General features: G+C 43.5%; 1 protein-coding gene across 1 annotated transcript in view; it reads left to right on the top strand.

Annotated features, from left to right (window-relative positions):
* Positions 1-3069: 3069 nt before the first annotated feature.
* LOC126175357 (cytochrome P450 4g15-like) overlaps positions 3070-27444 on the top strand; it is a 156412-nt gene continuing 132037 nt past the window's right edge. The window contains exons 1-3 of the mRNA XM_049922106.1: positions 3070-3187; positions 26706-26931; positions 27153-27262. Coding sequence (XP_049778063.1) covers positions 26721-26931; positions 27153-27262 — 321 coding nt within the window. The 5' untranslated portion in view covers positions 3070-3187; positions 26706-26720. The remainder of the gene's footprint in view (positions 3188-26705; positions 26932-27152; positions 27263-27444) is intronic.

Consider the following 27444-nt stretch of genomic DNA (forward strand, 5'->3'; position numbering starts at 1 on the left):
TATCTGGCAAATTACTTTCAGTTTTCAATATTTAAAAATATTTTACATAATTTTTCAAGTACGTAATTTTCTTGCTTTTTATTGAAGACTCATTTAGCCAAAGATAATTTTAATTTGATTCGGACTTGCATTTGAGTTCAACCATCTTAAAAGCCAGAATAATATACAATTAAATACTAATTTCAAAACACTATAATAATAAATAATAATAAAAAGCCTCCATTAAATATGTTACGCACAGGTCCCGCAATTCCCATAAGGCCATGATTTGTGCAAGTGGAGGTGATGCCCAATGGCATCTTGGATGTGTTCTATGGAGTTCAGATCCGGTGAATTTGGTGGCAAAGACATCAATGTGAGTTCACTATCATGCTCCCCAAACCAGGGTAGCACGATTATGGTCTTATAACATGGGCAATTATCCTGCTGGAATATGCCATCGCCGTCGGCGAAGACATCAAGCATGAAGGGACGCAGGTGTTCCACAGTAATGTTCATGCTGTCTATGACTGTCGTGGTGTCTTTGATCACTACAAGTCCCCTGAAAGCACTGATGAATGCCGGCCGAAGTGGCCGTGTGGCTAAAGGCGCTGCAGTCTGGAACCGCAAGACCGCTACGGTCGCAGGTTCGAATCCTGCCTCGGGCATGGATGTTTGTGATGTCCTTAGGTTAGTTAGGTTTAACTAGTTCTAAGTTCTAGGGGACTAATGACCTCAGCAGTTGAGTCCCATAGTGCTCAGAGCCACTGATGAATATCCCCCATAGCAAACTACTGTCCCAACCGCCCAGGTCCAGTGCATATTCCGAGTAGCTGTTCGCCTGGATGACAGTGTATCCGAACAAGGCCATCGACCAGATTCAACAAGGCATAATGTCTGAAAGGCATAATGTTGATTTTATTATTTATACTGCTTACGTAGTTTGTTAAATATGACCACCAGAGATGATAACGAGAGCTATACAGCGTCAAATTTGCACCTGATGGCCAACATTGGGACAAATTTTTTTTCCTGCGTAAATCGGTTACACACGCATTGGCATATCTACCAAGTTTCGCTGCCATACTATAATTACAGCCCACACTTGACCTCCGTTAGTAGCTGCCATCGACTAGATGCAACAAGGCATATTTTGTAACCATTGGTAACAGAATCCGTACTTTCAAACCGTTGACTATGTGACCGAGCGGTTCTAGGCTCTTCAGTTCGGAACCACGCGGCTGCTACGGTCGCAGGTTCGAATCCTGCCTCGGGGATGGATGTGTGTGATGTCCTGAGGTTAGTTAGGTTTAAGTAGTTCTAAGTCTAGGGGACTGATGACCTCAGACGTTAAGTCCCATAGTGCTTAGAGCCGTTTTTTGAACTGTGGACGTGTTGTACCACTCACCTGTTTGTTTGCACTGGGCGCTGTGACCGAAACTTTAATATTACACGTATTTCCCATGTTTTCATATATTTATTTTTATTAATGCCAATGAGGAATAATTGTTGCCTCTACGAATGTGAATCGAAATACGTCAAAGGAGGAAATGTCATTTTTAATGTGTGATCACCAGAAATGTCCAATTACAGGTACCATAGTAGTAAGAGTCGCTTTATGTGCTAAAAGATTTGAGGGTCTGTGTAATAAAAAATGAAATGATCGTGTGGCGTTATTGACTGGAAGACCCCCTCTGGGATTGTTCGGCCACTTTTTTTTTATTTGACGCCACTTCGGCGACTTGAGCGTCGATAAAGAAATGATATTGAGGCCAACACAACAAGGAAAGAAGTGTCCGACCCAACCAGGAATCGAACCCAGGCCAGCTGTATAATCACGAAACACGCTGACCACCTAGATACGGAGGCGGTAAGAAAGTGGTATTCTCGTACGACTCATTTATACGGCTGCATGAAAATATATTTTTTAAACAAGTGCGAGATGAGTTTGGTAGTATGGTAGTATGCTGTTAATCAATCTGTGGAATCTATACATGTTTCGATCAGTGTCCATCGGCAGGTAAAATTTTCATGTGACAGTCTGAGTAATTTCCTCCAGGTTATACAGCTCTCCGAACCACTGTGCTTGTTTTAAAATAGCTACAATAGAAAACTAGCACTAATATCAAAGACGAGCAGAAAATGAATGTGAGATTAATATTTTAGTTTTCCTAATGATAAACGAAAATAACATGACGCACAAGGCAGTAAAAACTGGAGAATTTCATCCCTAACATGTTTTAATGTATGATAAATTGCTCCAAATTTAATGTTTTATGCAAACATTGGGAAATGCTCACGCATTTATGTCTTCACAACTTTAAGGCGAGTTGATTCCAGATATCTAATGCAAATTGTTTGGATGCCTATGGCTCGCGCCTGTACAATCCACAAACTGAATCTATCTGTGTTAGCAGTGTAATGACATTCAAAACCTGCAGAGCGCGTAAGGGCAAACCTTACGCCTTACCATTGTCACTTGACTCTGGAGGCATGTGAGTGAGCACCAACCAATCTGTTTTGTGGATCAGATCTTCCACCCCACAGACATTCATTCCTACACTATGTTTCAAACCGTTGATATGAATCAGAGCAGTTAACAAACTGCAATTCATCACCTCGAACACTAAACGAACAGATTTCCGTCCCCTGTGATGCCACAGTATTACAAACAAGTCGTTAAGACCGTTCCCCACGAAAGTCAAGGACAAGGATTGCTGTCATAGACCAGCACACAGTTATATCAGTTAGTTTTTCACGTCGACGTACCCTTCGCTATAGGGTAAAATATTCTTACAGTTCCTTACAAGGAAAACAAGCTACTGCTTTCTCGGCCGAAACGTGAAGATATGTGTATGTAATGATTTCCTGTAGTCAGGTAAGCTTTAAAACAGTGTTATGAGTGTTCCACCAACGGCTGTGGCAGATGAGTTACTGACCGTGTCTTGCAATGAATGGAAAATGCGACCTTCAGGAATCGGGAAATGAGGGGAAAATCACTGCTAGTCGCGATTGGTTGTCTTGTGCCAACTCAGAACGCATGGGAGCGGTTTGCATTAATTACGACGCTTCACAAAGCACAGTGTCATGCTCCCATTGTGTGGACTGCGCAGTTTCCCAACACGCCGATTTAAATATGCAGCCCCTAAGGCGCGCCGCTTTGCCAGTCGGTTCGCGATTCGCGTGGTGGTGGCCAGCGTAGCAGCAGGTGAGCTACCAGGGCTGCGAGTTAAGTCTCTCTCTCCATGTTTACACCATAGCTTTCACAGTCATGTGCTTATACGCTTGTTTCCTACGCTGTTAGTTTTACTTATACACGGTACCAATTTACGCGCTGTGAGACCCAATGGATAGACCTTCGGCTATTTCTACCTGTGATTCTGGAATGAAACACATCCAAGGGAAGTGAAAATATCACCAGGATTTCATCCGTAAAGATTTCATCTGCGGTGATTGAGCGCCGCGGCTGTGTATTATTAAGTGATGAAATATAGTAGTAACCAATCAGATTTTTGCACTCTGTTTTGGCACTACGTGTTTTGAGCTTTTGCTCAATCTCGGCTACATAGGTCTAGTGGAAATCTTCGTTAAGGTGCGTAGCTTCTTCACCAGATCGGACAGATCGTAGAAGACGACAAGGTACAAAGCACAGCAGTTCAGTTGCGACGTGCTTGTTTACTCCGAAATCTACAATTACATACACAGGGTGTATCATAATTAATGGCGATATCTCATACAGATGAAACTGTATAATAGAAGCAAGAACGTTTTAGTAAACAAGGGCCAGCAAACGAACTGTTTAAGGGATAACTGCGAATGCATGTTTGCGAGTCGCCACTGGCTTAGTATGAAATACTGGGCTACTATAAATGATGCATTCTTTTTAAAAGCTCTATATTTTCCAAAGTAGTACGCGTACAAATATGATTGCTGTGTGTATAGAACCGTAAACTCACCAAGTTTGCAATTTGCACTCTACAAATGTTCTATGATTGCCCTTCTGTTCACATGGCACACGTCCATACCTTACGTAGCAACATTCTGGCAATATATAGGTTGACTCTTTCATAGCAGATTACAGCAACCAGCCACTTTTTAAAATGCTACTTATTTATTTAAACAGCGCCGTTATCGGTTTCGAACCGACAGGTTCATCTTCAGACGGCTAGTTCACGTTTTACATTAGATTTCGCCTTTTGTTTCCCCAACTGACGAAATTTCCTTGAGGTGGTGATTCCCTACAACCAAAACAAGAAGTGATACAACGTCGTTTTATCTGTAATTGTGCCTCAGAACGATTTTAAGTGATGTAAACAAATTATTATTATTAAAGGGAAGATGTTTCGGTTACTTACGATAAAGAATCCGCGCCATTATATTCCAATGCAGGCTGCTTATCATCTTGCAGCACCGAAAACAGTGTAATACGTTTTTTTGGGTATAAATGTCAATGTTCGTCACAGCAGCATTGGAGAGTCCTATGAGCTGTTCCTGAGTTCTTGACAATGGGTGCGAGTAAACACAGTTCTTTATGTACCCCCAGGGTAAAAAGTCACAAGGTGTTAGATCAGGCAAAACGGAAAGAGCTACACCTTCATTACCATCCCCAATCCAGCGACGGGGAAGTTTGTCGTTTAGGTAGTATAATATAATAAAATAATGGAATAGATGATAATAAAATGTTGAAATGCATGGCTCTTTAAAATGTATTGAATTAATGAGATTAATTTTTCGGCATGAATGACAAGCACAATAAGCTGAGCTATGCCTGGAAATAAGTTCGTATTAGTTCATATTATTTTTCAGGGGGAAGTAGTTTCTTTCTCCGCTGTAGATTTGTGCTTACCCTTCTTTATAATGCTACGTTTGGTCGCCGTGTTCACCTTTGAAGTCTTGACCGTGTTCCCATTGAGCTTATCGGATCTTCGTAGTTTTCCAAAGTACACAGGTGGGCTTCAGTTCTTGTAATTATCGTACTATTTGAACTAACAACTCACACGACCTTCCTGTTAATAAAACAATACTGTATTTTTCTAAACGGTGTACATATAAAATACATACTCCTCACTTATTCATAGCGACTCCAAAATGGCGGTCTACAATTACTCGCTTAAAACGGCGTGCTTCTCACTCGTTCACTAGCTGAGCGCGAATCCTTCCTTCCTCCTACTGGTACAAGAAAAACTCCTCTGTTTTTTAACAACTGAAAGTCAAAAGTACCTAGCGGTAGGCATAGGCTCTATGATGGGCTACCACTTCATCTTTTCTCTTTGCCTTTAAAGAAGACGAAAACATAAAAGAAATGCAAAAGGTTTATCACAGTAACGACGTACATCGATGCTCCAATGAGGGCGTGCTTCGTCTTACTGGACGTTAAAATTCGTGGAATCAGCAGTCAGTTGTCGAAATAATCACAAATACATTGACGTCCAGAAAAAAGAACACCTTGAAAGACTAGAGATAGGACAGTCACATTCACAGGAAAATTCTGCAGAAATGATTAGCATTTCAGCCACCTTAGTTCAGCATGTCTCCTGTTGCCTAGAAGGCACAGGGTCCGCCTTGGGTCCTGATAACATGTTCCATGCGTTATGGCGTATAAGGCGCAAATGGCATCCTGTGATATAGCCATCCATACTGCATTCACCTGGTTCCAGAGTTCATCTGTGGCGGTTGGCATTGGTCACAGCACTGCACCCGTCGTTTCACCATATCTCACACATTTTCGGTTGGCGACAAATCTCGTGATCTGGCGGGCCAGGGCAAAAGGCTGACATGCTATGACACCAAGAAGGAACGTGTTCGTTCAGCAACATGTGGTCGTGGTCGTACATTGTCTTGCTGAAAACTGGCGTACGGGGTGTTGTGCAAGAAGGGTATGGCTACGGGTCGCAGTATGTCATTCACGTAGGTCACACTGGTCACAGTGCCCCGATCACATACCAACTGTGATTTGTGGTTGTACCCAGTAACACCCTACACCATAAGGCCTTGAGTTGGTGCTGTATGCCTTGTGCGAACGCAGTCACTGATTTGCCGCTCCTTCTGTCTGCGGCTAACCAAAATGCAAAAAAAAAAAAAAAAAAAAGTTCAAATGGCTCTGAGCACTATGCGACTTAACTTCTGAGGTCATCAGTCGCCTAGAACTTAGAACTAATTAAACCTAACTAACCTAAGGTCATCACGCACATCCATGCCCGAGGCAGGATTCGAAGCTGCGACCGTAGCGGTCGCGCGGTTCCAGGCTGAAGCGCCTAGAACCGCACGACCACACCGGCCGGCACCAAAATGCAGCCATCATAAACAGAACACTATCTGATGCAGTTCCTCTCCCCAGTGACGTGGTTCCATACGCCACTACTGTCTTGCATGTTTCTGCACATTCATCAAAGGGAGGCGGAGAAGTGGACGACGCACGTGACCTACGCCGTAACAAACGGCGACGGACTATCACCCTGGATAGTGTACCATGTGTTACACTGTTCCACTAAAGCCGTGGAGGATGCTGATCTGTCCTGCAAAGCCATTCGTGTGAGGTGTCGATCATCTCAGGGGATGGTCTGGGTGGTGCGAGCTGACCCATCTTGTAGTGTTCTACGGCCTTCCCGTGAACTATTCTGCACACACCCATTGCACTGCCGAAACACTACGTCCCACACGAGCATCAATTTCCCGGATAAATGCATTTCATTCTCTCATGCCAGTGATGCATCCTCTTTCAGACTCTGATCTGACGGTACAGTTCGCGCATTAGTCTGCAAATCATCCTGCGCATCTGCTCAAGCCACACAGCCAAACCTTCGGTTTACAGTAACAACGAGAGCCGCAGGCACATTTTACCGTTGAGTGATCTTGTGCCGTGATATCGATTTTCACCTTGAACCTGCGGGCTGACAAGGCTCGAATGCTAATCGTTTCTTCAGAACATACTAATGTATATGTCCTGTGAATATGAACGTCCCATCTCTAGTCGTTCAAGGTATTCAGTTTTTTTCTGAACATGACTGTTCATCTCAAAGGAACAGGTACCCTTCACAGTTTTCTCGCAGAAGAAAAAGGCTCGTATAGCTTCGTAAATGACATTGCACAGAAAACATGAATCTTCGGCGAGCCTCATTAAAGTGCCACGATTTGATCAAGATGTTGAGTGCCCCGCACTCTCACACTGTGGAGATTAGTCTTTCCAGGTAAATGGAAGATTGCTTCGTCGCTGTACATCAGCTTGGAGACGAAATGTTCATCCTCAAGTGTTTCCTTTATTGTGATGCAGAATTGATCGCTCCGGCCATAATCTTCCGGTTTTAATTGTGCGCGCACTGTAGACGGTAAGGTTTGAAACGTAACCGATGTCTCAAAATCTTCCTCACAGTTTGCTGCGACATTCCAAATGCTTGGCTTGCGCTGACCGTTGATTTTTTTTTGACTGCACCCGAAACTTCCCCTCACGCTCTCCACGCTTGCATCTGGCACATATTCCAACGTTTACTCAGACAACACAATCTGTGTCCCTAAATTGTCGACAACAACGCACAGGTGCTCTGTTTACATGGCAGTTATTTTCCGTATTTCTTTCTGAATGCACGATGCGTTGTTGCAACAGATAAACAACTAGATTATTCCAAAATACACAAAAACTCTTTTCTTGCCGTGTCGCCATTTTGTCAACGAGCTGCATTCGTAACGCCAATTGCCGAAAGCAATGCGAACTCGGTGAGTTTACAGTGTATCATTCATATCTGTACATGTAACACTTTGGAAAATATAAAACTTTGAAAACGAATGACTCATTTATAGCAACCCAGTACCGCCACAGCCAAACCGCAAATTTATTTGAAATTCGATTACGTTTCCATGTAACTGGACTCAGATTTCACCCACTCTAAGTCCATGTATCATGAACTACGCAAGTATGCTGTTGGTCACTCGGGAATTACTCCACTCGTAATGTACAAGTGGAATAAGTCGCCTAGCAACGGACACTATTTTCTTTACATAACGCATCAGAATTAATTTCTGCGCTTGCTGAAGCCGTAAAGGTATAAGAAAAGGGCGCCAGCATGTTATTTATAACCGATCGGTTAATATTGCTGTTTTTATACCGCCTTAGTGCGATTTCGACTCTTCATTTTTATTTTATTACTACTGCAATATTAGATACACATTTACACTGTAAATGCCTCACTTACGCAAACAATGTATATGTTACTGCTGAAGCCCTAAATCGGCTAAAGCGGGAACTGGCCGCCCAAGTCGCGAAGTAGCCAATGTCGCTTTAAATAGGTCGGCCTATGTCCGATCTATTCCTGATTTCGGGATTCGGCCGGCCAGTTCGCAAAGGAGCTGGAACAAATCGGCCAAACTTCGGAAAAAGAAGTAAAATAGATCTGACTGAACAATTTTAAATTATACAAGTCCAGGAAATAATCCACATCACTGTAAATTGACCGGCCAATGTCCGATCTTCCCTTGAGTTCGGGATCTGGCCGGCCAGTTTGCGAAGTGGCGTAGACAGATCGGCCACAATCGGAAGAAAAACGAAGAGTGAATGAATAAGAATAATTTCAATCTGTATTAAATCTATTTATATTATCAGTCTCACTTATAAAAAACATAAACATTACACAATCGATTCACTTTATAAATCTTTTTAATTCAACCGGTATTCACTTATTACAACAAGTAAAGCTTTTATGACATCTGGAATTATACAATATTTTCTTACATCTGCATTTGGAGCCATTTGTGGCGCATTTAGTAGAGCAGTTGCATCGATTTTATCCTTGGCCACTGGTCAGTGACTGTAAAGTCGATATGGTTCGTAATGATTTTTCTACTTTGCCCACGGATTCCAGCGTGAGAAGTTCTCGTGTAGAACAGGGAACTCGTTTCGGGAATACAGTTGCTTGAGAACACCATGGTTTTCTCCAGACCGTAGAAAGTGCCTTCGACGTTCAAGACAACGGCAAGAACTCTTCTGGGATCTCCGCGACCTCTTCAGCACCTCGTATACGGATGCGAACATTGTCTCCAACTGTTGCAGGTGGGAATTTTGCATCTGAATTTTGAAGCATCTTTACACCTTGTACTTACAAATTGTCGTGAGCTCCTGCCCTCTTCTTCCTGATTTCTAGTATATTACAACATAGTCTGCAAATAATTTTCCCTCCATACCCTTCCTCTGCTTTATCACTTCTTCCACAAATTGCGTGCACGTCTTTACCGCAGGATACACACTGAAGAGTCAAAGAAACTGTCACACGTGCCTCATATCGTGTAAGGCCCCAGCGAGCACACAGAAGTGCCGCAACACGACGTGGTATAGACTCTGAAGTAGTGCTGGAGGGAATTGACATCATGAATCCTACTTGTCTGTCCATAAATCCGTAAGAGTGCGAGGGGCGTGGGGGAGGAGGAAGAGATCTCCTCTGAACAGCACGTTGCAAGGCATCTCAGATAAACTCAATAATGTTCATGTCTGGGAAGTTTGGTGGCCAGCGGAAGGGTTTAAACTCACAAGAGTGTTCCTGGGCCAATCTGTAGCAATTCTGGACGTGTGGGGTGCCACATGGTCCTGCTGGAATTGCCCAAGTTCCGTCGGAATGTGCAATGGTCATGAATGGATGCAGGTGGTCAGGCAGTACGTGTCACCTGTCAGGATCGTATCTAGACGCATCTGAGGTTCCATGTTACTCCAACTGCACACGCCCCACACCATTACAGAGACTCCACCAGCTTGAACAGTCCCCCGCTGACATGCAGATCCCCCACCAGCTTGAACAGTCCCCTGCTGACATGCAGGATCGACGGATTCGTGAGGTTGTCTCCATACCCGTACACGCCCATCCGCTCGATACAATTTGAAACGAGACCAGGCAACATGTTCCCAGTCATCAACAGTCCAATGTTGGTGTCGACGAGTCCAGGCGAGGCGTAAAGCTTCGTGTCGTGCTGTCATCAAGGGTACACGAGTGGGCCTTCCGTTCCGAAAACCCATATCGATGTTTTGTTGAATGGTCCGCACGCTGACACGCAGCGATGCCGGAGATTTGATCTTTTAGCGGATTCATGATATTCACGGCACACTTGTGAAATGGTCGTACGGGAAAATCCCCACCTCATAGCTACCTCGGAAATGCTGTGTCTCAACGCTCGTGCTCTGATCTAAAATCAACAAACTCAGTTAAATCTTGATAACCTGCCGTTACAGCAGTAGTAACCGATCTAACAACTTGACCAGACACTTGTTGTCTTATATACGTAGGCGTTTCCGACCGCAGCGCCGTATTCTGCCTGTATACATATCTCTGCGTTTGAATACGCCTGCCTAACCAGTTTCTTTGGCGCTTCAGTGTACAACAATGAGCTGCACTACATTCTTCTTCGCTAACCACACAGAATATTTTCACTTTGTTATTGTCAAGTAACTGGTCTCGTCTTTCCTTTGGTTCGACTTCCACGGCGACAGTTTCATGGTTGGAAGTAGTCCCTACAGTTGTAGCATCCTCCATTTCTTGTCCGACTTCCTCAAGGTCTTCCTCTGTCACTATCTTATCAACAATTTCTTCAGGCAGATTTAAAGTACTAAGCCCCACTTTTGCTTTACAGCCGAACATTGGCTTGTATGGCGACTGCTGAGTTCCTTGATGGAAAGAACGTTTTTCATGAATTGGTGAATCGAAGGCTCTCAGCCCATGTGCTGAGTTATTTGTCTGCATCCATTTCATTATCATATTCTGTACATCCTGTCTGGCCCGTTCAGTGGAACCTTGGCTTTGGCTGTGTCTGGGTTATTCATGTACCAGTTTCAGTTCAAGCCACATGTTATTTAGCTCATTTATAACTTGGTTCGAAAACTCTCTGCCATTATCCGGTTGCGGCACACTTGTAGCTCCTACAGTCGTAAAGGTGTCAAGTAAATGGCAAGCAACTTCTTCTGCTCTTTTGCTTTTCAGGAGTCGCAGTAGTGTAAACATGGTTAAGTGATCTTGTGTAGAATATTGAGTATGAACTTGTGCTCCCCGTCAGGGCTACTTTGCATGTCTATCAGCTCTACCTGGCACCTTGAGTTAAATTCTTTAAATATTAAAGGTTTGGAAACTAAGCCTTTGTTTTGATTAGACAGTTTAGTCTGACAAGGTTTGCGAAAGTGAAGATACAAAGTAATGACATCTTTGGTGACATTTATGTACTTAAACTGCAGTTCCTTTTTCATCCGTATCTGACCTCCATGTCCTATTTTCCAGTGAGTGTCGTGCAGGATTTCGAACAGTTCTACTGTATGAACATAGTACAAAATAGCGTTGTTGTCTCCTGTTACTGGTGGAATAAGCTTCTCTTTTCCGTCGACTTCAATAACGTCATATTTGTTTAGTCGATGATAGTCAACACTCCCTTTTCTCTTCTTTGCTTTGGCTTAACGTCCTCTATAAAAAAAATATCTGTCTCTTATGATTATTCCGCTACTATTTACATTTTCTTGCAGTAGCGTATTCAGGGTTTCCAGGAACCTGCTTTTCACATCAAATGTCGTTTCCGCATTTGCATGTATCCCAATTTCATCGTGAATATCGTTCCCGTGTGAAGTAGCCATGGGACAGCCTACGAAAGAATGATACGAACAACTGAAATCGTATTCCATTACGTGCGATCAGCCCGGGTCCTACTACCAAATAATTTGTACCGGTATGTTCGATTAACGATTTAGGGCACGTCCATTAATTATGTGAGCTCAAAATGGAGGAAATTAGTCCGGAAATTCCCATTTGAAGGTGGAGGTCAATTAAAATCCCACCTTAACTTTTTAATTCAGAAAACCCCATTATTAGAAAAATAACAGTTGGTTTTATAAAATTAATCCCGAGCATAGACAATATTAAAGTACGCACCGGTCTTTATGTAGACTTTGATGCATTATACGTGCGTATGCCCGGGATTCCCCGATCTGAAAGGCGTGCCGCAAAAAAGCCGCATTTCATTTGGGAAGTTCTCTCCCAAAGCGGCCGAAGTCACTCACGTCAATTGAGAAAAAGGTCGTGATAATCTGCAACTAACAGATGTATGTTACTGTGTATGAAATGGTTTTGTACCTAAACTTTTACAGTGCGTGTGTTAACTGGCTTGTTAATAAGTCGAAATAAACGTCCGAGAGAGGCTAATCTTTAGTGAAAGGGAGCTAAGCTCAAGTTCACTGGCAAGAATTTACTTAGTGATCTTATAGATTTAGAAACTGAGGAAGTACGTAATGATAAGGCTCGGAAGAGGGTCTTGTCTTTCATATTAATAGTCAGTTCAGTGACATTAATCTGTGTCAGTAAAAGTTCATTGTTTTAGCGATATGCTACAACAGTTAGGCCTACTATTTTCAGGAACCTTTTTGTCAGTCTGTCCGATGGTTATAATCAAGAGTACTAGGGCCCACTCAGGGTTGGTGTGACTAAAGCAAGGTGTTTTCGCGTCTTAAAAAAAGTGTTTAATACTTTAATACAATTTCTCTATAAAGACATATTTTTATTAAAGTGTTTTAATCAGTGTTTGAAACAAACAAAAATCTTTTCAGTGTATGTGTATTTTCCGTTGTTTGTCAGTAGACTGTTTTATGCAGATTACAGTAGAGGAAGCACACGAATGCCGATGGAGTGAGTGAGGAATTAAGGAAGAAGGTGTCGCCGCCTAGTTTGCATTACTTATTTGAAGAAATTATTTTCAAAAAACCGTGATCGTAAAGTGCCATTTGGCAGCTGTCAAAACAATCAGTTTCATTAAACTCGTTATAATGACAACGTAGTTATCCTTTTCTCATGGGCTTTCACAGAAAAACTGTAATACATGAAAGACAACAATTTTTAAGTATGTTTAGTAAATATTTCTATTTAAAATGGCCAGGGTAAACCTCAACCTGGAGATCGCTGGAGGGAGATGGTACCACATTTTCACATACAAATGACCCAATTCCCGTAAATTCCAGGGAGGCGGCCCATGAGCTTTGACGCCACATTCAGTCACATCTCAGATGTCTTCGACCGGATCCAGACCTGGCGAGTCGGGATGCCAGGGCATCAATTGGAACTCGCCACTGTGTTCCTCAAATCACTCCATCGCACTCCTGGCCTTGTTACACGGCGCATTATCTCACTGAGAAATGCCACTGCTGTCGGGAAACACGACGTCATGAAGGGGTATAGGTGGTGTGCAACCAGTGTACGATACTCTTTGGCCGTTAGGGTGCCTTGCACAAGCTCCACTGGACGCCTGGATGCCCACGTTAATGTTGTCCAGAGCATAACGGAGCCGCCGCCAGCTTGTCTCCGTACTGCAGTACAGGTGTCAAGGAGCTGCTCCCCTAGAAGAAGACGGATTCGCAGCCTCTCATCGGCATGATGAAGAAGGTATCGGGATTCATCAGACCATACAACTTTCTGCCATTGCGCCAAGTCCAGTGCCGATGGTCACGTGCCCATTTCAATCATAGCTGCCGACGTCGTGGTGTTAGCATTGGCACATGCATTGGTCGTCGGCTGCGGAGGCCCATCCTTAGAAGTGTTCGGCGCACTGTGTGTTCAGACACACGTGTACTCTGCCCAGAATTAATTCCTGATGTTAGAACCGCCACAGTTCGCCGCCTGTCCTGTTTTACCAATCTGTCCAGCCTACGACGTCAGGCATCTGTAATGACGGATGGCCGCACAAACCCTTCCACCTTGGTTTCCCCATGTGTTGAAGACACTCACCACCGCACTCCTCGAACACCGACAAGTCGTGCAGTTTCCGTAACGCTCGTGCCGAGCCTCCGGGCCATCATACGCTACCCTCGTTCAAACTCAAAAAGATCGCGCGCCTTCCCCATTCTACACACGGACAGCACCCTCACTAATACTACGTGTACCATGTTTGTGTCTGATTAGCCATCATTCCTCGCCAGGTAACGCTGCTATCGCCTGGACCGCTTTATAGCGATAGTAGGTCGGTGGTCATAATGTTCTGGCTGATCAGTATATAAGAGCAAGTGACGGGACAGAATTACTTAAATTTTTTGGAAAATTCATTTGTCGAACACCTTGAGGACGCCCCTTTGGCCACGCCCGCTGCACGACGGAGCCCTTTCACATTTTACCTGACGTGTGAGGGAACATCTCAGTCGCACTTATCTTAATCGCCGGATTGATCTTGGCAGTACAATTTAACTAGCCACCATTATTTCCAGGTCTTAAACCAATAATTTTTTGTTTATCGACCCTTACAGCACAGTGGTACGTTTTCCCAAAAGTGTAGATTTGCACTGAAGTTGACGGTGGGTTTTCTAACAATTAATTGTGAAATGTAAAACTGTTGTGATGTGACATTTACGATAATGCTTAGAGGTGAGTGTGTTAAAATACTTACCTTTCAGTCGATACTTTATAAAACGCAAGTTGTAAGGTTTACCATTTGTTATAAACGTGTTAAACTGAAAACTTATTGAATAATACTTAAGATAAATAACAACGTGCATTAAATGTGCTCTAGCTCCGAAACTGTCCGAAATGGGGCGTTTAGCCATATGAAGTTCTTTGTTTCAAATTATCGTCTTGTCATATCCCCGAATATTGACCATTCCTCCTGAGAATTTTAGAACGGCAAGTTTCATATAGACGCATTACTATCTCGTATAAAACAAAAAAGAGCTTTACATACTTGAGGATCTTCATGATACAATAAAGCAGGAGGACTAGTTGGAAGGGGTATTTCAGCCGTCTTTTTTCATTACAAATGAATAACACATACATGCGTAAATACATCAACATGGCATATGGTAGGTGCTATATAAATCGCCAATGTCCACCACTGAATTGGGGACTTACAGGACGAACACCATGAGAGAAAAACACAAATGTATGTAAGGAAAGGAAGGAAACACAAATATAAAGACAAGAAAAGACAAAGAAGAACAGAGACGGTTATTCCTCCTGTTGACAGGCCCCAGGAGTCAAGGCGAAGAGAATATCCAGCGACCTAGCCGACGCCGGTTCGTGGCATCAGCCTTGGCGCCGTCATTCTCTCGTAGATGCGATAACTCGTGCAGCAGCTCTGCAGTACCCTCGTGCTCAGTACCGCCAGTTCTCGGGGTCGGAAGCCTAGTGCAGAGAGGTCCCTCGCCGACGCTGGAGACCATACGCCCCTCCAATTCAATGTTGCGGTGGACACAGTAACCTCCTCGACGTCTCGGTGCAGGTTGGAGATGGCACGCCGGATGGATGGCGTGTCGTAGTTCAGTTTCTCAACGTTAACCCTCTAAATAGCGCGCAGCGGCAGAGAGTGCCGCAACCCCAGTGTTGGCGGAAGTTCGTGTTAGTTCTTAGTCCCCTCACTTTCTTTTTACAGGAATTCACAAGTTCACCCTTCCCCCAAGTATTGAACGTGTAGTCTGCTGATTCCTTCTACAACCAGTGAGGAACTATCTGCTTGTAACGCTGCCACCGACCGTCTTAAACAGTAATCGATGCTAACGTTATACCTCTGCGAGGAATTTTTGAGATGTGACTGGGATTCGTTTCCGAAACACCCCAGCAAAGTATAATCATCGATAAACGGTGGGGCAGGAACAGACGTTCTCCCAGCACAAAGTAAGTTGTAACATTACATATTAAAACCGGTCGCCAGCTTAATTAGGCATTCTTGTGTCAAGCAAAATGATAAAGCAGAAGGCAGTGTTAAGGCTAACCTAACTTTCCTTCTCGCACACACACTCACACCCACACCCACCCAACCACCCACACACACACACACACACACACACACACACACACATACACCTTTTTTCTATCTTTTCACTTATTCGATTTAGTAAAATTCTTTCAAAAATCTTGGCTGTATGACTCATGAGGGTTATTCCTCTGTAGTTTTTACAAAGTCTTTTATTGCCTTTCTTGAAGATGGGAACAATGTCTCCTGTTCTCCAGTCATCAGGTATTTTACTATTTCTCCACACGCTTGATAGTACTCTATATAGCCACTGCATTCCCACTGGACCTGCTGCTCTTATCATGTCCACTGATAGTTCATCAGGTCCTGGAGCTTTCCCCCCATTCACCTTCTTCACAGCTTTTTCCATTTCTTCCCGTGTAATTTGTCCTAATTCTGCTTGCCAACATCTCTCAATTTCTCCATTATTTGTTGTTTCCTCATGTACCTGCTCCTCAGCGTTTAACAGCTCCTTAAAATGTTCTTTCCAGAAATCTTTTGTATTCCCTGGATCTTCAATAATGGTACCGTCCTCTGTTTCCATCTTTACTGGTACTTGAGAAGCCTTCCTTTTATTTTTCATCATTTTATACACTCCTGGAAATTGAAATAATAACACCGTGAATTCATTGTCCCAGGAAGGGGAAGCTTTATTGACACATTCCTGGGGTCAGATACATCACATGATCACACTGATAGAACCACAGGCACATAGACACAGGCAACAGAGCATGCACAATGTCGGCACTAGTACAGTGTATATCCACCTTTCGCAGCAATGCAGGCTGCTATTCTCCCATGGAGACGATCGTAGAGATGCTGGATGTAGTCCTGTGGAAAGACTTGCCATGCCATTTCCACCTGGCGTCTCAGTTGGACCAGCGTTCGTGCTGGACGTGCAGACCGCGTGAGACGACGCTTCATCCAGTCCCAAACATGCTCAATGGGGGACAGATCCGGAGATCTTGCTGGCCAGGGTAGTTGACTTACACCTTCTAGAGCACGTTGGGTGGCACGGGATACATGCGGACGTGCATTGTCCTGTTGGAACAGCAAGTTCCCTTGCCGGTCTAGGAATGGTAGAACGATGGGTTCGATGACGGTTTGGATGTACCGTGCACTATTCAGTGTCCCCTCGACGATCACCAGTGGTGTACGGCCAGTGTAGGAGATCGCTCCCCACACCATGATGCCGGGTGTTGGCCCTGTGTGCCTCGGTCGTATGCAGTCCTGATTGTGGCGCTCACCTGCACGGCGCCAAACACGCATACGACCATCATTGGCACCAAGGCAGAAGCGACTCTCATCGCTGAAGACGACACGTCTCCATTCGTCCCTCCATTCACGCCTGTCGCGACACCACTGGAGGCGGGCTGCACGATGTTGGGGCGTGAGCGGAAGACGGCGTAACGGTGTTCGGGACCGTAGCCCAGCTTCATGGAGACGGTTGCGAATGGTCCTCGCCGATACCCCAGGAGCAACAGTGTCCCTAATTTGCTGGGAAGTGGCGGTGCGGTCCCCTACGGCACTGCGTAGGATCCTACGGTCTTGGCGTGCATCCGTGCGTCGCTGCGGTCCGGTCCCAGGTCGACGGGCACGTGCACCTTCCGCCGACCACTGGCGACAACATCGATGTACTGTGGAGACCTCACGCCCCACGTGTTGAGCAATTCGGCGGTACGTCCACCCGGCCTCCCGCATGCCCACTATACGCCCTCGCTCAAAGTACGTCAACTGCACATACGGTTCACGTCCACGCTGTCGCGGCATGCTACCAGTGTTAAAGACTGCGATGGAGCTCCGTATGCCACGGCAAACTGGCTGACACTGACGGCGGCGGTGCACAAATGCTGCGCAGCTAGCGCCATTCGACGGCCAACACCGCGGTTCCTGGTGTGTCCGCTGTGCCGTGCGTGTGATCATTGCTTGTACAGCCCTCTCGCAGTGTCCGGAGCAAGTATGGTGGGTCTGACACACCGGTGTCAATGTGTTCTTTTTTCCATTTCCAGGAGTGTAGAACATTTTCTTAATGCTCTTCACATCTTCTTCAAGTTTTTTTGTAAACTCTTCCCATGCCTTTTTCTTTGCTGTTTCCACTATTTCTTTGCACTTCTTCTTTTTCTCTATATATCTTTTATGGTCTTCGTCATTTTTAGTTTTCCACCATTTTCTCCATGCTCCATTTTTTTCTTCTAACTGCTTGGATTTGTGGTATCATCCCACAAGAAGAGAGAAAGGAATCAACGGAAATATTAACTTGAATGGAGAACCCCTCAAAGTGGTAGAAAGTTTCACTTATTTAGGGAGTGAAATATCTAGGGATCGAAGAATAACTAACGAAATTAATAGGAGGTTACAGAAGGGAGGCAATTTCTACCAAACAATAAAACATCTGATTTGGAATAATGAAGTTTCAGAAAGAGCAAAACTCCTCATGTATAAGAATTATTACATCCCTATTGTCACCTATGGCGGAGAAACATGGACAATGACAGAAAGGGACTGGAGCAGACTGCAAGCAGGGGAAATGAAATTTCTCAGAGCAGTTAAGGGAAAAACAAGAATGGACAGAGTAAGGAATGTAGAGATTAGAAAGGACCTCAATCAAGAAAGTATGAGAGAAGAAATTGAAAGAAAGAGATTAAGATGGTATGGGCATGTTAAGAGGATGCATGGGCAGAGACTCCCCAAAATTATGGAAGAACTAAAGATGGATGGGAAAAGACCTAGAGGGCGCCCAAGAACACGGTGGAAAATGGGAGTGAGAATATCTGTTAAAAGGAGAGGTGTGACCTGGCAGCAAGTGGAGGAAGAAAAGTGGTGGGAGGACCGAGCCAAATGGAGAGGAGTCGTCAGCACCCAGACCCGGCAGTAGCTGGAAAGGGATTCGGATATAGATAGATAGATAGACATGATGAAGTTACACCTCAGTTACTTCGTGGGCTGCCTGAGGGCGAAGATGAAGGGATAGACCCTCCATGCGATTTCACCGATGACCGTGATGGGGAGGAGAAAGTGTGAGCATGAGTTGCCACGGTAGCGACTCAGAACAGTCCGGGGACGAACTTTCGAATTCCTTAGGTGATAGCCAAGGCAATCATTACCGATTTTACTTCGGAAAAGATGGAAAAACATTTTGAATAAGCAATTCCTTATCCTTGTCAAATAAAACGAAATCAAAAAACATTATAAAAGTATTGCTAGGCCCAACCCGGGCGGGCAGAAATATCCTCGGCATTAGACGCGTTTGTGAGACTCACTTCTACAAATATGATTGACAAAGTTGTTGGTTACACAAACCTATATACACTCCTGGAAATTGAAATAAGAACACCGTGAATTCATTGTCCCAGGAAGGGGAAACTTTATTGACACATTCCTGGGGTCAGATACATCACATGATCACACTGACAGAACCACAGGCACATAGACACAGGCAACAGAGCATGCACAATGTCGGCACTAGTACAGTGTATATCCACCTTTCGCAGCAATGCAGGCTGCTATTCTCCCATGGAGACGATCGTAGAGATGCTGGATATAGTCCTGTGGAACGGCTTGCCATGCCATTTCCACCTGGCGCCTCAGTTGGACCAGCGTTCGTGCTGGACGTGCAGACCGCGTGAGACGACGCTTCATCCAGTCCCAAACATGCTCAATGGGGGACAGATCCGGAGATCTTGCTGGCCAGGGTAGTTGACTTACACCTTCTAGAGCACGTTGGGTGGCACGGGATACATGCGGACGTGCATTGTCCTGTTGGAACAGCAAGTTCCCTTGCCGGTCTAGGAATGGTAGAACGATGGGTTCGATGACGGTTTGGATGTACCGTGCACTATTCAGTGTCCCCTCGACGATCACCAGTGGTGTACGGCCAGTGTAGGAGATCGCTCCCCACACCATGATGCCGGGTGTTGGCCCTGTGTGCCTCGGTCGTATGCAGTCCTGATTGTGGCGCTCACCTGCACGGCGCCAAACACGCATACGACCATCATTGGCACCAAGGCAGAAGCGACTCTCATCGCTGAAGACGACACTCCATTCGTCCCTCCATTCACGCCTGTCGCGACACCACTGGAGGCGGGCTGCACGATGTTGGGGCGTGAGCGGAAGACGGCCTAACGGTGTGCGGGACCGTAGCCCAGCTTCATGGAGACGGTTGCGAATGGTCCTCGCCGATACCCCAGGAGCAACAGTGTCCCTAATTTGCTGGGAAGTGGCGGTGCGGTCCCCTACGGCACTGCGTAGGATCCTACGGTCTTGGCGTGCATCCGTGCGTCGCTGCGGTCCGGTCCCAGGTCGACGGGCACGTGCACCTTCCGCCGACCACTGGCGACAACATCGATGTACTGTGGAGACCTCACGCCCCACGTGTTGAGCAATTCGGCGGTACGACCACCCGGCCTCCCGCATGCCCACTATACGCCCTCGCTCAAAGTCCGTCAACTGCACATACGGTTCACGTCCACGCTGTCGCGGCATGCTACCAGTGGGCACTGCGATGGAGCTCCGTATGCCACGGCAAACTGGCTGACACTGACGGCGGCGGTGCACAAATGCTGCGCAGCTAGCGCCATTCGACGGCCAACACCGCGGTTCCTGGTGTGTCCGCTGTGCCGTGCGTGTGATCATTGCTTGTACAGCCCTCTCGCAGTGTCCGGAGCAAGTATGGTGGGTCTGACACACCGGTGTCAATGTGTTCTTTTTTCCATTTCCAGGAGTGTATTTCAGAACGGAGATGTACGATTCAATATATGAGGGAAAGAGATTTTAGGTTTACTTCTTCTACGGTAATCGAATCCCTTTTTAGAGTTCTATGCTTGATCGCTCTCAACATAATTAGCCTCTCCAATACCCAAAGAGCTTGGAAATGTAATGGTACAGGTATGATAGCTTTCCGACATGCGTTTTCCTATAACTGATTTATGTACCTACTGAGAAGCATCAGGTTTAATCAAAGGGCGACCAGGTATTACGAGAAAAGTATGATAAATTAGCAGCCATTAGGGAAATATACAGGGACTTTGAAAATAACTGTAAAAACAATTACTCCCTATCAGAATTTGTGACCAATGATGAAATGCTGCTTCCCTTTCGAGATCGCTGCAGTTCATCTAATTCATGCCTGCCGAGCCTGCAAAGTGCGGTCTGAAATTGTGTGCCATGTGCGACAGTAGAACATTTTATATGCACAGCTTTGAGATATACTGCGGCAAACAAAGGGAAAGTCCTTACTTTACATCGAACAAACCGTTCGACATAGTCAGTCGACTGATTCAGCCAATCTTAGGTTCTCACAGAAATGTGATCACCGACAACTACTACACTAGCTATGCGTTGGCACAGTTTCTTCTGGAGAACGGTGCAACATTTCTTGGAACAATGAAAAAGAATAAAAAAGAAATCCCCTCCGATTTTCCGGATCTGAAATACCTAGGAAAGAGCTCTTCTCTCTTTGGATTCCAGGACGATTGCAGCCCGGTATCCTATATTCCAAATAAGGAAAAAGTGTCCTCCTGTTATCTGCAATGCATGATTGCGAGGAAACAGACACAGAAACGAGAAAATCTACTCCAATAACGGACTGTAACCATACCAAGGGGGACGTGGATACAGTTGACCAAAAGTGTTCACTTTATTCGACTTCAAGAAAAACGAAAATTTGGCCGCTGACAATATTTTTCAGATTTTTGGACATGGCAGGAACAAATGCACACATATTTTGGATGTGGAATAAGACAGATCAAACACGTGGTAGACAGGACTTCCTGGAAAATATGGGTTTAGGGCGCCTTGAAGAACATTACAAAGACAGTGAATAACTTAAGAATTTGCCAAAGGGCATATACCGAATAGACAAGACAATCGAATGAAAAAACAGTAGGTTCGTGCCAGGAATGTGAACACGCAAGAATAACAAGACTACTATACGTTGTTCAACATTCAAACATTTTGTGTGTAGCAGTCACACAACACGTCAAGTAGTTTTCGATTGCTGTCGTCGAAGACAAGATGGGAAATAGAACTGGAGAGCTAATGATATTTAGCATTTTTATATTTTATATACGTTGCGATTTGCAATATCATTAGTTTTAGTTAAGATGAGAGGTACATGTGTTTGATGTATACGTAATTATTCAATATTGTACATTACTGAAAGCAAAAATATTGCTATTATAATACAAAGCATAGTTACGTATTAATTTACCTTTATCCTCTAAGCTGGTACCAATGTTAAAATAGATATTATTTTTCTGTGACTGTAATGTTCTTATACTGTACTGACATTATACAAGCCATAATACTTACAGAAATGTACGGATGGTACCATTTTGGAAACGGAGCATCCAGGTCCGCGCGCGGTATATCATGAGACTGTGACGCACGAGGTATTTAAAGGGTTAAGCAGTAAACATTTCTGCTTTCCTTCGACAAAGGAAAATATCAACATGTTTACATCTTCTTCTTTATTCTTCTGACTTGGGAAGTTTCCCATTGAACTCTCCTCAGATTTAGTGGTAAAATTATCCAAGGGATAACTCGCCAAAAACTGAACACAGATCAAGCATGCAAACAGGAAGATGGTATACTGAACTGTGAAGAAAGAAGCAAAATACAAACAATTAACCCTTAAACCTCAAGACATGTAGTATCTAACTCTTTGCTATAACCATGCTGTCCTGGCTGTGTGGTCATGTTGGATCTGCGAAGGGGGAGATCCGTGTTCAAGTCTCCTTCATGTCTTTTTTTCACAAAATTATGAACTTTCCGTCCGTTCATTGACCTGTCTGTTCTCCTTCTGTAGTTTTCGTAATTGTCATACCATACTGTCGTTGCAGAACTTGTGGTAAGAATATATTAGCCTCGCAAGAAAAAGTGATGAATTGTGAAAGCAGGCGAGATCCCGCAGAGACCTCTCACAGAAATGAAAACAATAAATAAACGAGTGTGAACTATGTTACAACAAAAATATATAAGAGTTAAAACTTCCGAAACAGAATGCAAGGATAATAACATGCGGTACTTGTGTAGAACAAATAGGAGATACGAATGTCTGGAAGATCTTTCCCTACACCTCACACTTGAAAACGGACGTACACCTCGACACAAATTTGAGTAGAGCAAACAGACACGTCAGTGACCGGACACGAGGGAGATTTGAATCCAGATCTCCTCCTTTACAGTCCAACACTGTGACCACAGAACCACCAAACCGTGGCAACTCAAACTCGCTCGATGTTGCAGATCCTAAGCTCGGGCCATTTATTGTTTCTATTTTGCTTCTTTTTCCGCATTTCAGTACACGTTCTTTCTCTTTACATGCTTGATCTGTGTTCAGTTTTTGACGGGTAATCCAATGGGCCATCTTAACATTAAATCTGAGAAGAGTGCGAGGAGGATTTTCCCTTGTGATAGTTTCAGAAAGTATTATCCTTGATGTTTATCCAATGCGAGTGGGAAGAAGTTGAGCCATGATTGGTACATATTCGTACAAAGGTATCTATCACCTGCCTGCTCATCTAAAATATTCGAAATCAGCTAAACTCTTACTGGTTGGATCACAGCGTAGTACTGAGGTTTTTGGCAGATTTAAAAGCGCCAATAATCTCTTCTCCCTTGACCACTTTCCACGCCCATAACTTGAAATCGGAAGGTGATAGACACGTTCGTTATAGGACCAGAAATACTTGACTCCTTGACCACCTGGTCAACCTTGTCATTGTAAATCAGTCCTACATAAAAAAAGATTCTCGTACCTCTTCGCTGATTTATCAATGATTCTCCTATAATTTCCAGCATTTGAATATTCATTTTACTGTTCTACTTTGGGTTTGCAACAGATTGAAATACGCTCTCTGAATCTGACGCTATCAGCAGGTCCTGGAGCACCGGAAGACGACAAAATTTGAAAGCCTTTCGAATCGCTGTCACTTCCACAATGAAAACTAAACAGTATGGGCCAGGTACTCATTGTTGTTCGTTTCAAAGGGGTTGTCCACTTAACTAACAATCAGTAGGACTTTCTTTTGCTACTCTGTTTTCTCTTTCCCAGAGAAGGCAACCCGCCTAAGCTGTGGTGCACAACAAAGACAGAACCTGTTTCCACTCTTCTGCAATCATAGTGAGCTGTTATTGGTATGTTATGGGACGGGTTCATTTACCACGCAGCGGATGCACCAGTTCATCCTAAAGAGGTATGATGAGACGAATCCTCCGCAGGCCAGTCTGGTAAATCCATTACATTTTCTTCGAACCACAATACCACAACACAGGGAGCCTTGCTTTGTGGGAAGGAACGTATGATGCCGATACAGAAAAGGAAAGATTCCAAACTAATAACATAGTTTCGGGAGCAGCTTATTGTACATTCATGATTACCTATGTTCATTTTGCCATCTACAGAACCTAATGACGTAAACCTTAAACAGGAAAAACAGACCGCTCCACAAGCAAAATTTATTGTCGTCACGAAACGTTTAGATTACTCTAACGCAAAAAAGCGCTTCACGATGGAATTATCCGAAAGGGACGGAAATAAGTATTTGTAGTACACATGCACAAACAAACAAATGATTATAATTTCAGCAAAATTCGATGATTTATTCGAAAGAAAGAGCTTCAAAAATCGAGCGAGTCAATAAAGCTTCGGTCCACCTCTGACCCTTGTGCAAGCAGCTATTCGGTTTGGCAGTGACTGATGTAGTTGTTGAATGTGCTCCTGAGGGATATAGCGCCAAATTCTGTCCAGTTGGCGCGTTACATCTTCAGAATCCCGAGCTGGTTGGAGGGCTCTGCCCGTGATGCTCCAAACATTCTCAGTTGAGATGGGATGTGGTGACCCTTCTAGCCAAGGTAGGGTTTGACAAGCACGACGGCAAGCTATAGAAACTATCGCCATGTGCGGGTGGGCATTATCTTGCCAAAATATAGGCCCAGGACGACTTTCCATGGAGGACAACAAAACGACGTGTAGACTGTCGTCAATGTAAGAGTGTCGCGGTTGACAACCAGAGGGGTACTGCTGTGAAATGATATGCATCCCGGACCATAACTCGTGGTTTTGAGGCCATTTGGGAGGCGGTAGTAAAGTTCGTATCCTACCAGTATCCAGGGCACGTGCAGACAGGTCCTCTGGAGTCACTGGGGCTCATTTCGAAGTGGAAGTCATCGCTGAAGACAATTCTACTCCAGGCAATGAAATTCTAGGCTTGGAGTACATTGTAAGAGATTGTACGTGTAAAGAGTGAACTATATGCGAACAAACAGGTACCGACTTTATACAATGTGTGTCAGGTTTCTGTGAAAGTCGTACAAGTCTAGACTTGACAAAGCTAATGACAAAAGCAGATAGAGAGAGAGAGCGAGGAAGAGTGAGATGAAATACAGAAGTTATGCAGTGTGTGAGTGACTGAGTGTGTGTATGTGTTTTTGAAAATATTGTAGTATTAGCAATACAGTGGAACTTCGATTTTACGTTCTCCGATTTTATGTTTTTCGCGATTCTATGCCATAAATTAGTAGCCTCTGTGAAAAACCCATTAGATCAATGCTAAAAATGCCCTCCATTTTTGACGAGTTTTTACTTGCTGTTATATCTGTGATTTTTAACGACTGATGAAATTCATTATCACAAATTATTAGATAAACATCTTATTGTACATTTAATTTCCTTCACTTGTACAAATTTTATACATTGCATTGGTGAGGATTACAATTTTTAATCATGTATGACAATTACATATTTTTGGGGGCTTTTAACGTTTTTATGCTCAGTTTTACGGTTTTTAAGTGTGGATTCCATGAAAACGTAAAATAGGGGTTTCATGTACTTTTTTTTAATACAGCAAAAAAAAATCTGATGCTTCTGAATCGCTTTAGGTACAAAATTCTGAGCAGTGATTGACTTTTCGTTTTAATGAATGATAAAAATATTTTCTATTTCCTGCCAGTACCATCTAACATTTTTTAAATTTCTCACCACTACCATCTTGCAGTTATTTAAATTTCCCCGTCACTATCATAATGGATTTTTAAATTTCCCACCACCACCTTGTTGATGATGTTAAGCAACCAATGCGATAATTAATTATTTTTTTATTCGATGCGGCAGAGGAAGCCATCTTGCTTTGTGATGTCATATATAACACAGCATAGCTTGCCATGTGATGCATAAGGGGGAGAGTGGCACGTGACATTATATGATAATGTTATACGGGAGATGCCATGTGTTGTGATGTCGCAGATGTAAACTAATTAAAACATTTTGATTATGTACACCAGGAGCAGCTTAGCTGTACTTAAACTGACCTTTTGAAGAAAGATAGTTACCACTGTTTCCCTGTGCTGGACTTTTACTACTGCCATCGCTGTGAACACCCATGTAAAATTGAGCATATTATTTTACAATAAAATTTTTTAATTATAATTATTGAAATTACTAATTGACAGTAAAAATTAAGGTTAAAATTTCTAAAGCAAATTGAAAATATTTATTCTTGACAGCTTCCTCTACAGCACAGATGGATTTCTTCTTGTTCGAAAATTGTACCGTGTATAAGAATAAGCTCAAAATTGATTGAGAGGGTATCAAACCATTTATTTTATAAAGGAAGTGCTGAGTATCAGACTCTCAGATAAAGTGACTATTTGTTGATTTTTATGAAGTCTGATTCCTCTTAAGAGGATAATGATTCCTGAGGTCATGGTAGGACTCAGTTTGGTATTGGTATATTATAATGGGGAGAGTGGGAAGGCTTCTAGCAGAGAATACTAAATAACACGCACAGGTGAAGAGGTTGTGGAAGGGAATGGGGGAGGGGGAGGGAGTTCCATCTATGCAAAAAATTAGGGATCACAAGGTTCTTAAACTGCTTTATCACTAACTTGGAAACTTTTAATTCCCTATTCACTATTTCTTTGACCAGCTCTCTCTTTACACTATCTCTAATAACTTCATAATACCAGTTTCAGAACTGTATGCCAATAAATATTTGCTTTTTCTTTTACAGGTTACACATTTTAAAATGACAACACTTGAAGAAGCTGAAGTAGTAGAAGCACAGAGCAGTAGCTCTGTGCTGTATCCAATCCTGATTGTGACTGCAATTTTAACCATAATACATTACTGGCGAGAAAACTCACGTTTTGTAAAATTGGGCAACAAACTCCCAGGTCCTCCTACCCTGCCTTTCATCGGCAACATCCACATGATATTTGGTATTACCAGTTCAAATGGTGAGAAAATAAAACTCTGAGTTTCCTTGTTAATTATTATTGCTCGTATCAAAGTGTCATAACAGTAGAAAAGGCATCTACACTTATTTTAGAATAAGACATTATAGAAAATTTCTACTTACATTAGTCAGTGTGGAAAGCAGGTGTGGGATTGTAATAAACAAATACATTAGTTTCATAAGACTTGTTGTTAATTAGACAATTTGCTATTCCTGTTTCAGAGATAATGGAGAAAGCACTTGAGATAAGCAAGGACTATCCGTCTGTAGTAAGAGGATGGATTGGAACCTGGAACCTGTTCGTATTTCTGATGGACCCAAGGGACATCGAGGTATGTTGAATGTAATTTTTAATATAGTTGGATTTCTAACATCTTTTAGATGTTTCAGCTTATATTCCACAGACACCAGAGAGAGAACTGTCTGGAATGTAAAAGGAAGTAAAAGATGTACATCTTATTTTATTTTTATTTGAGTGCAAAACAACAGAATGACTTCAATTATGGAATCTTAT

The sequence above is a fragment of the Schistocerca cancellata genome, chromosome 3 (genome assembly GCF_023864275.1).
Source record: "Schistocerca cancellata isolate TAMUIC-IGC-003103 chromosome 3, iqSchCanc2.1, whole genome shotgun sequence".
In the NCBI taxonomy this organism is placed as follows: Eukaryota; Metazoa; Arthropoda; class Insecta; order Orthoptera; family Acrididae; genus Schistocerca; species Schistocerca cancellata.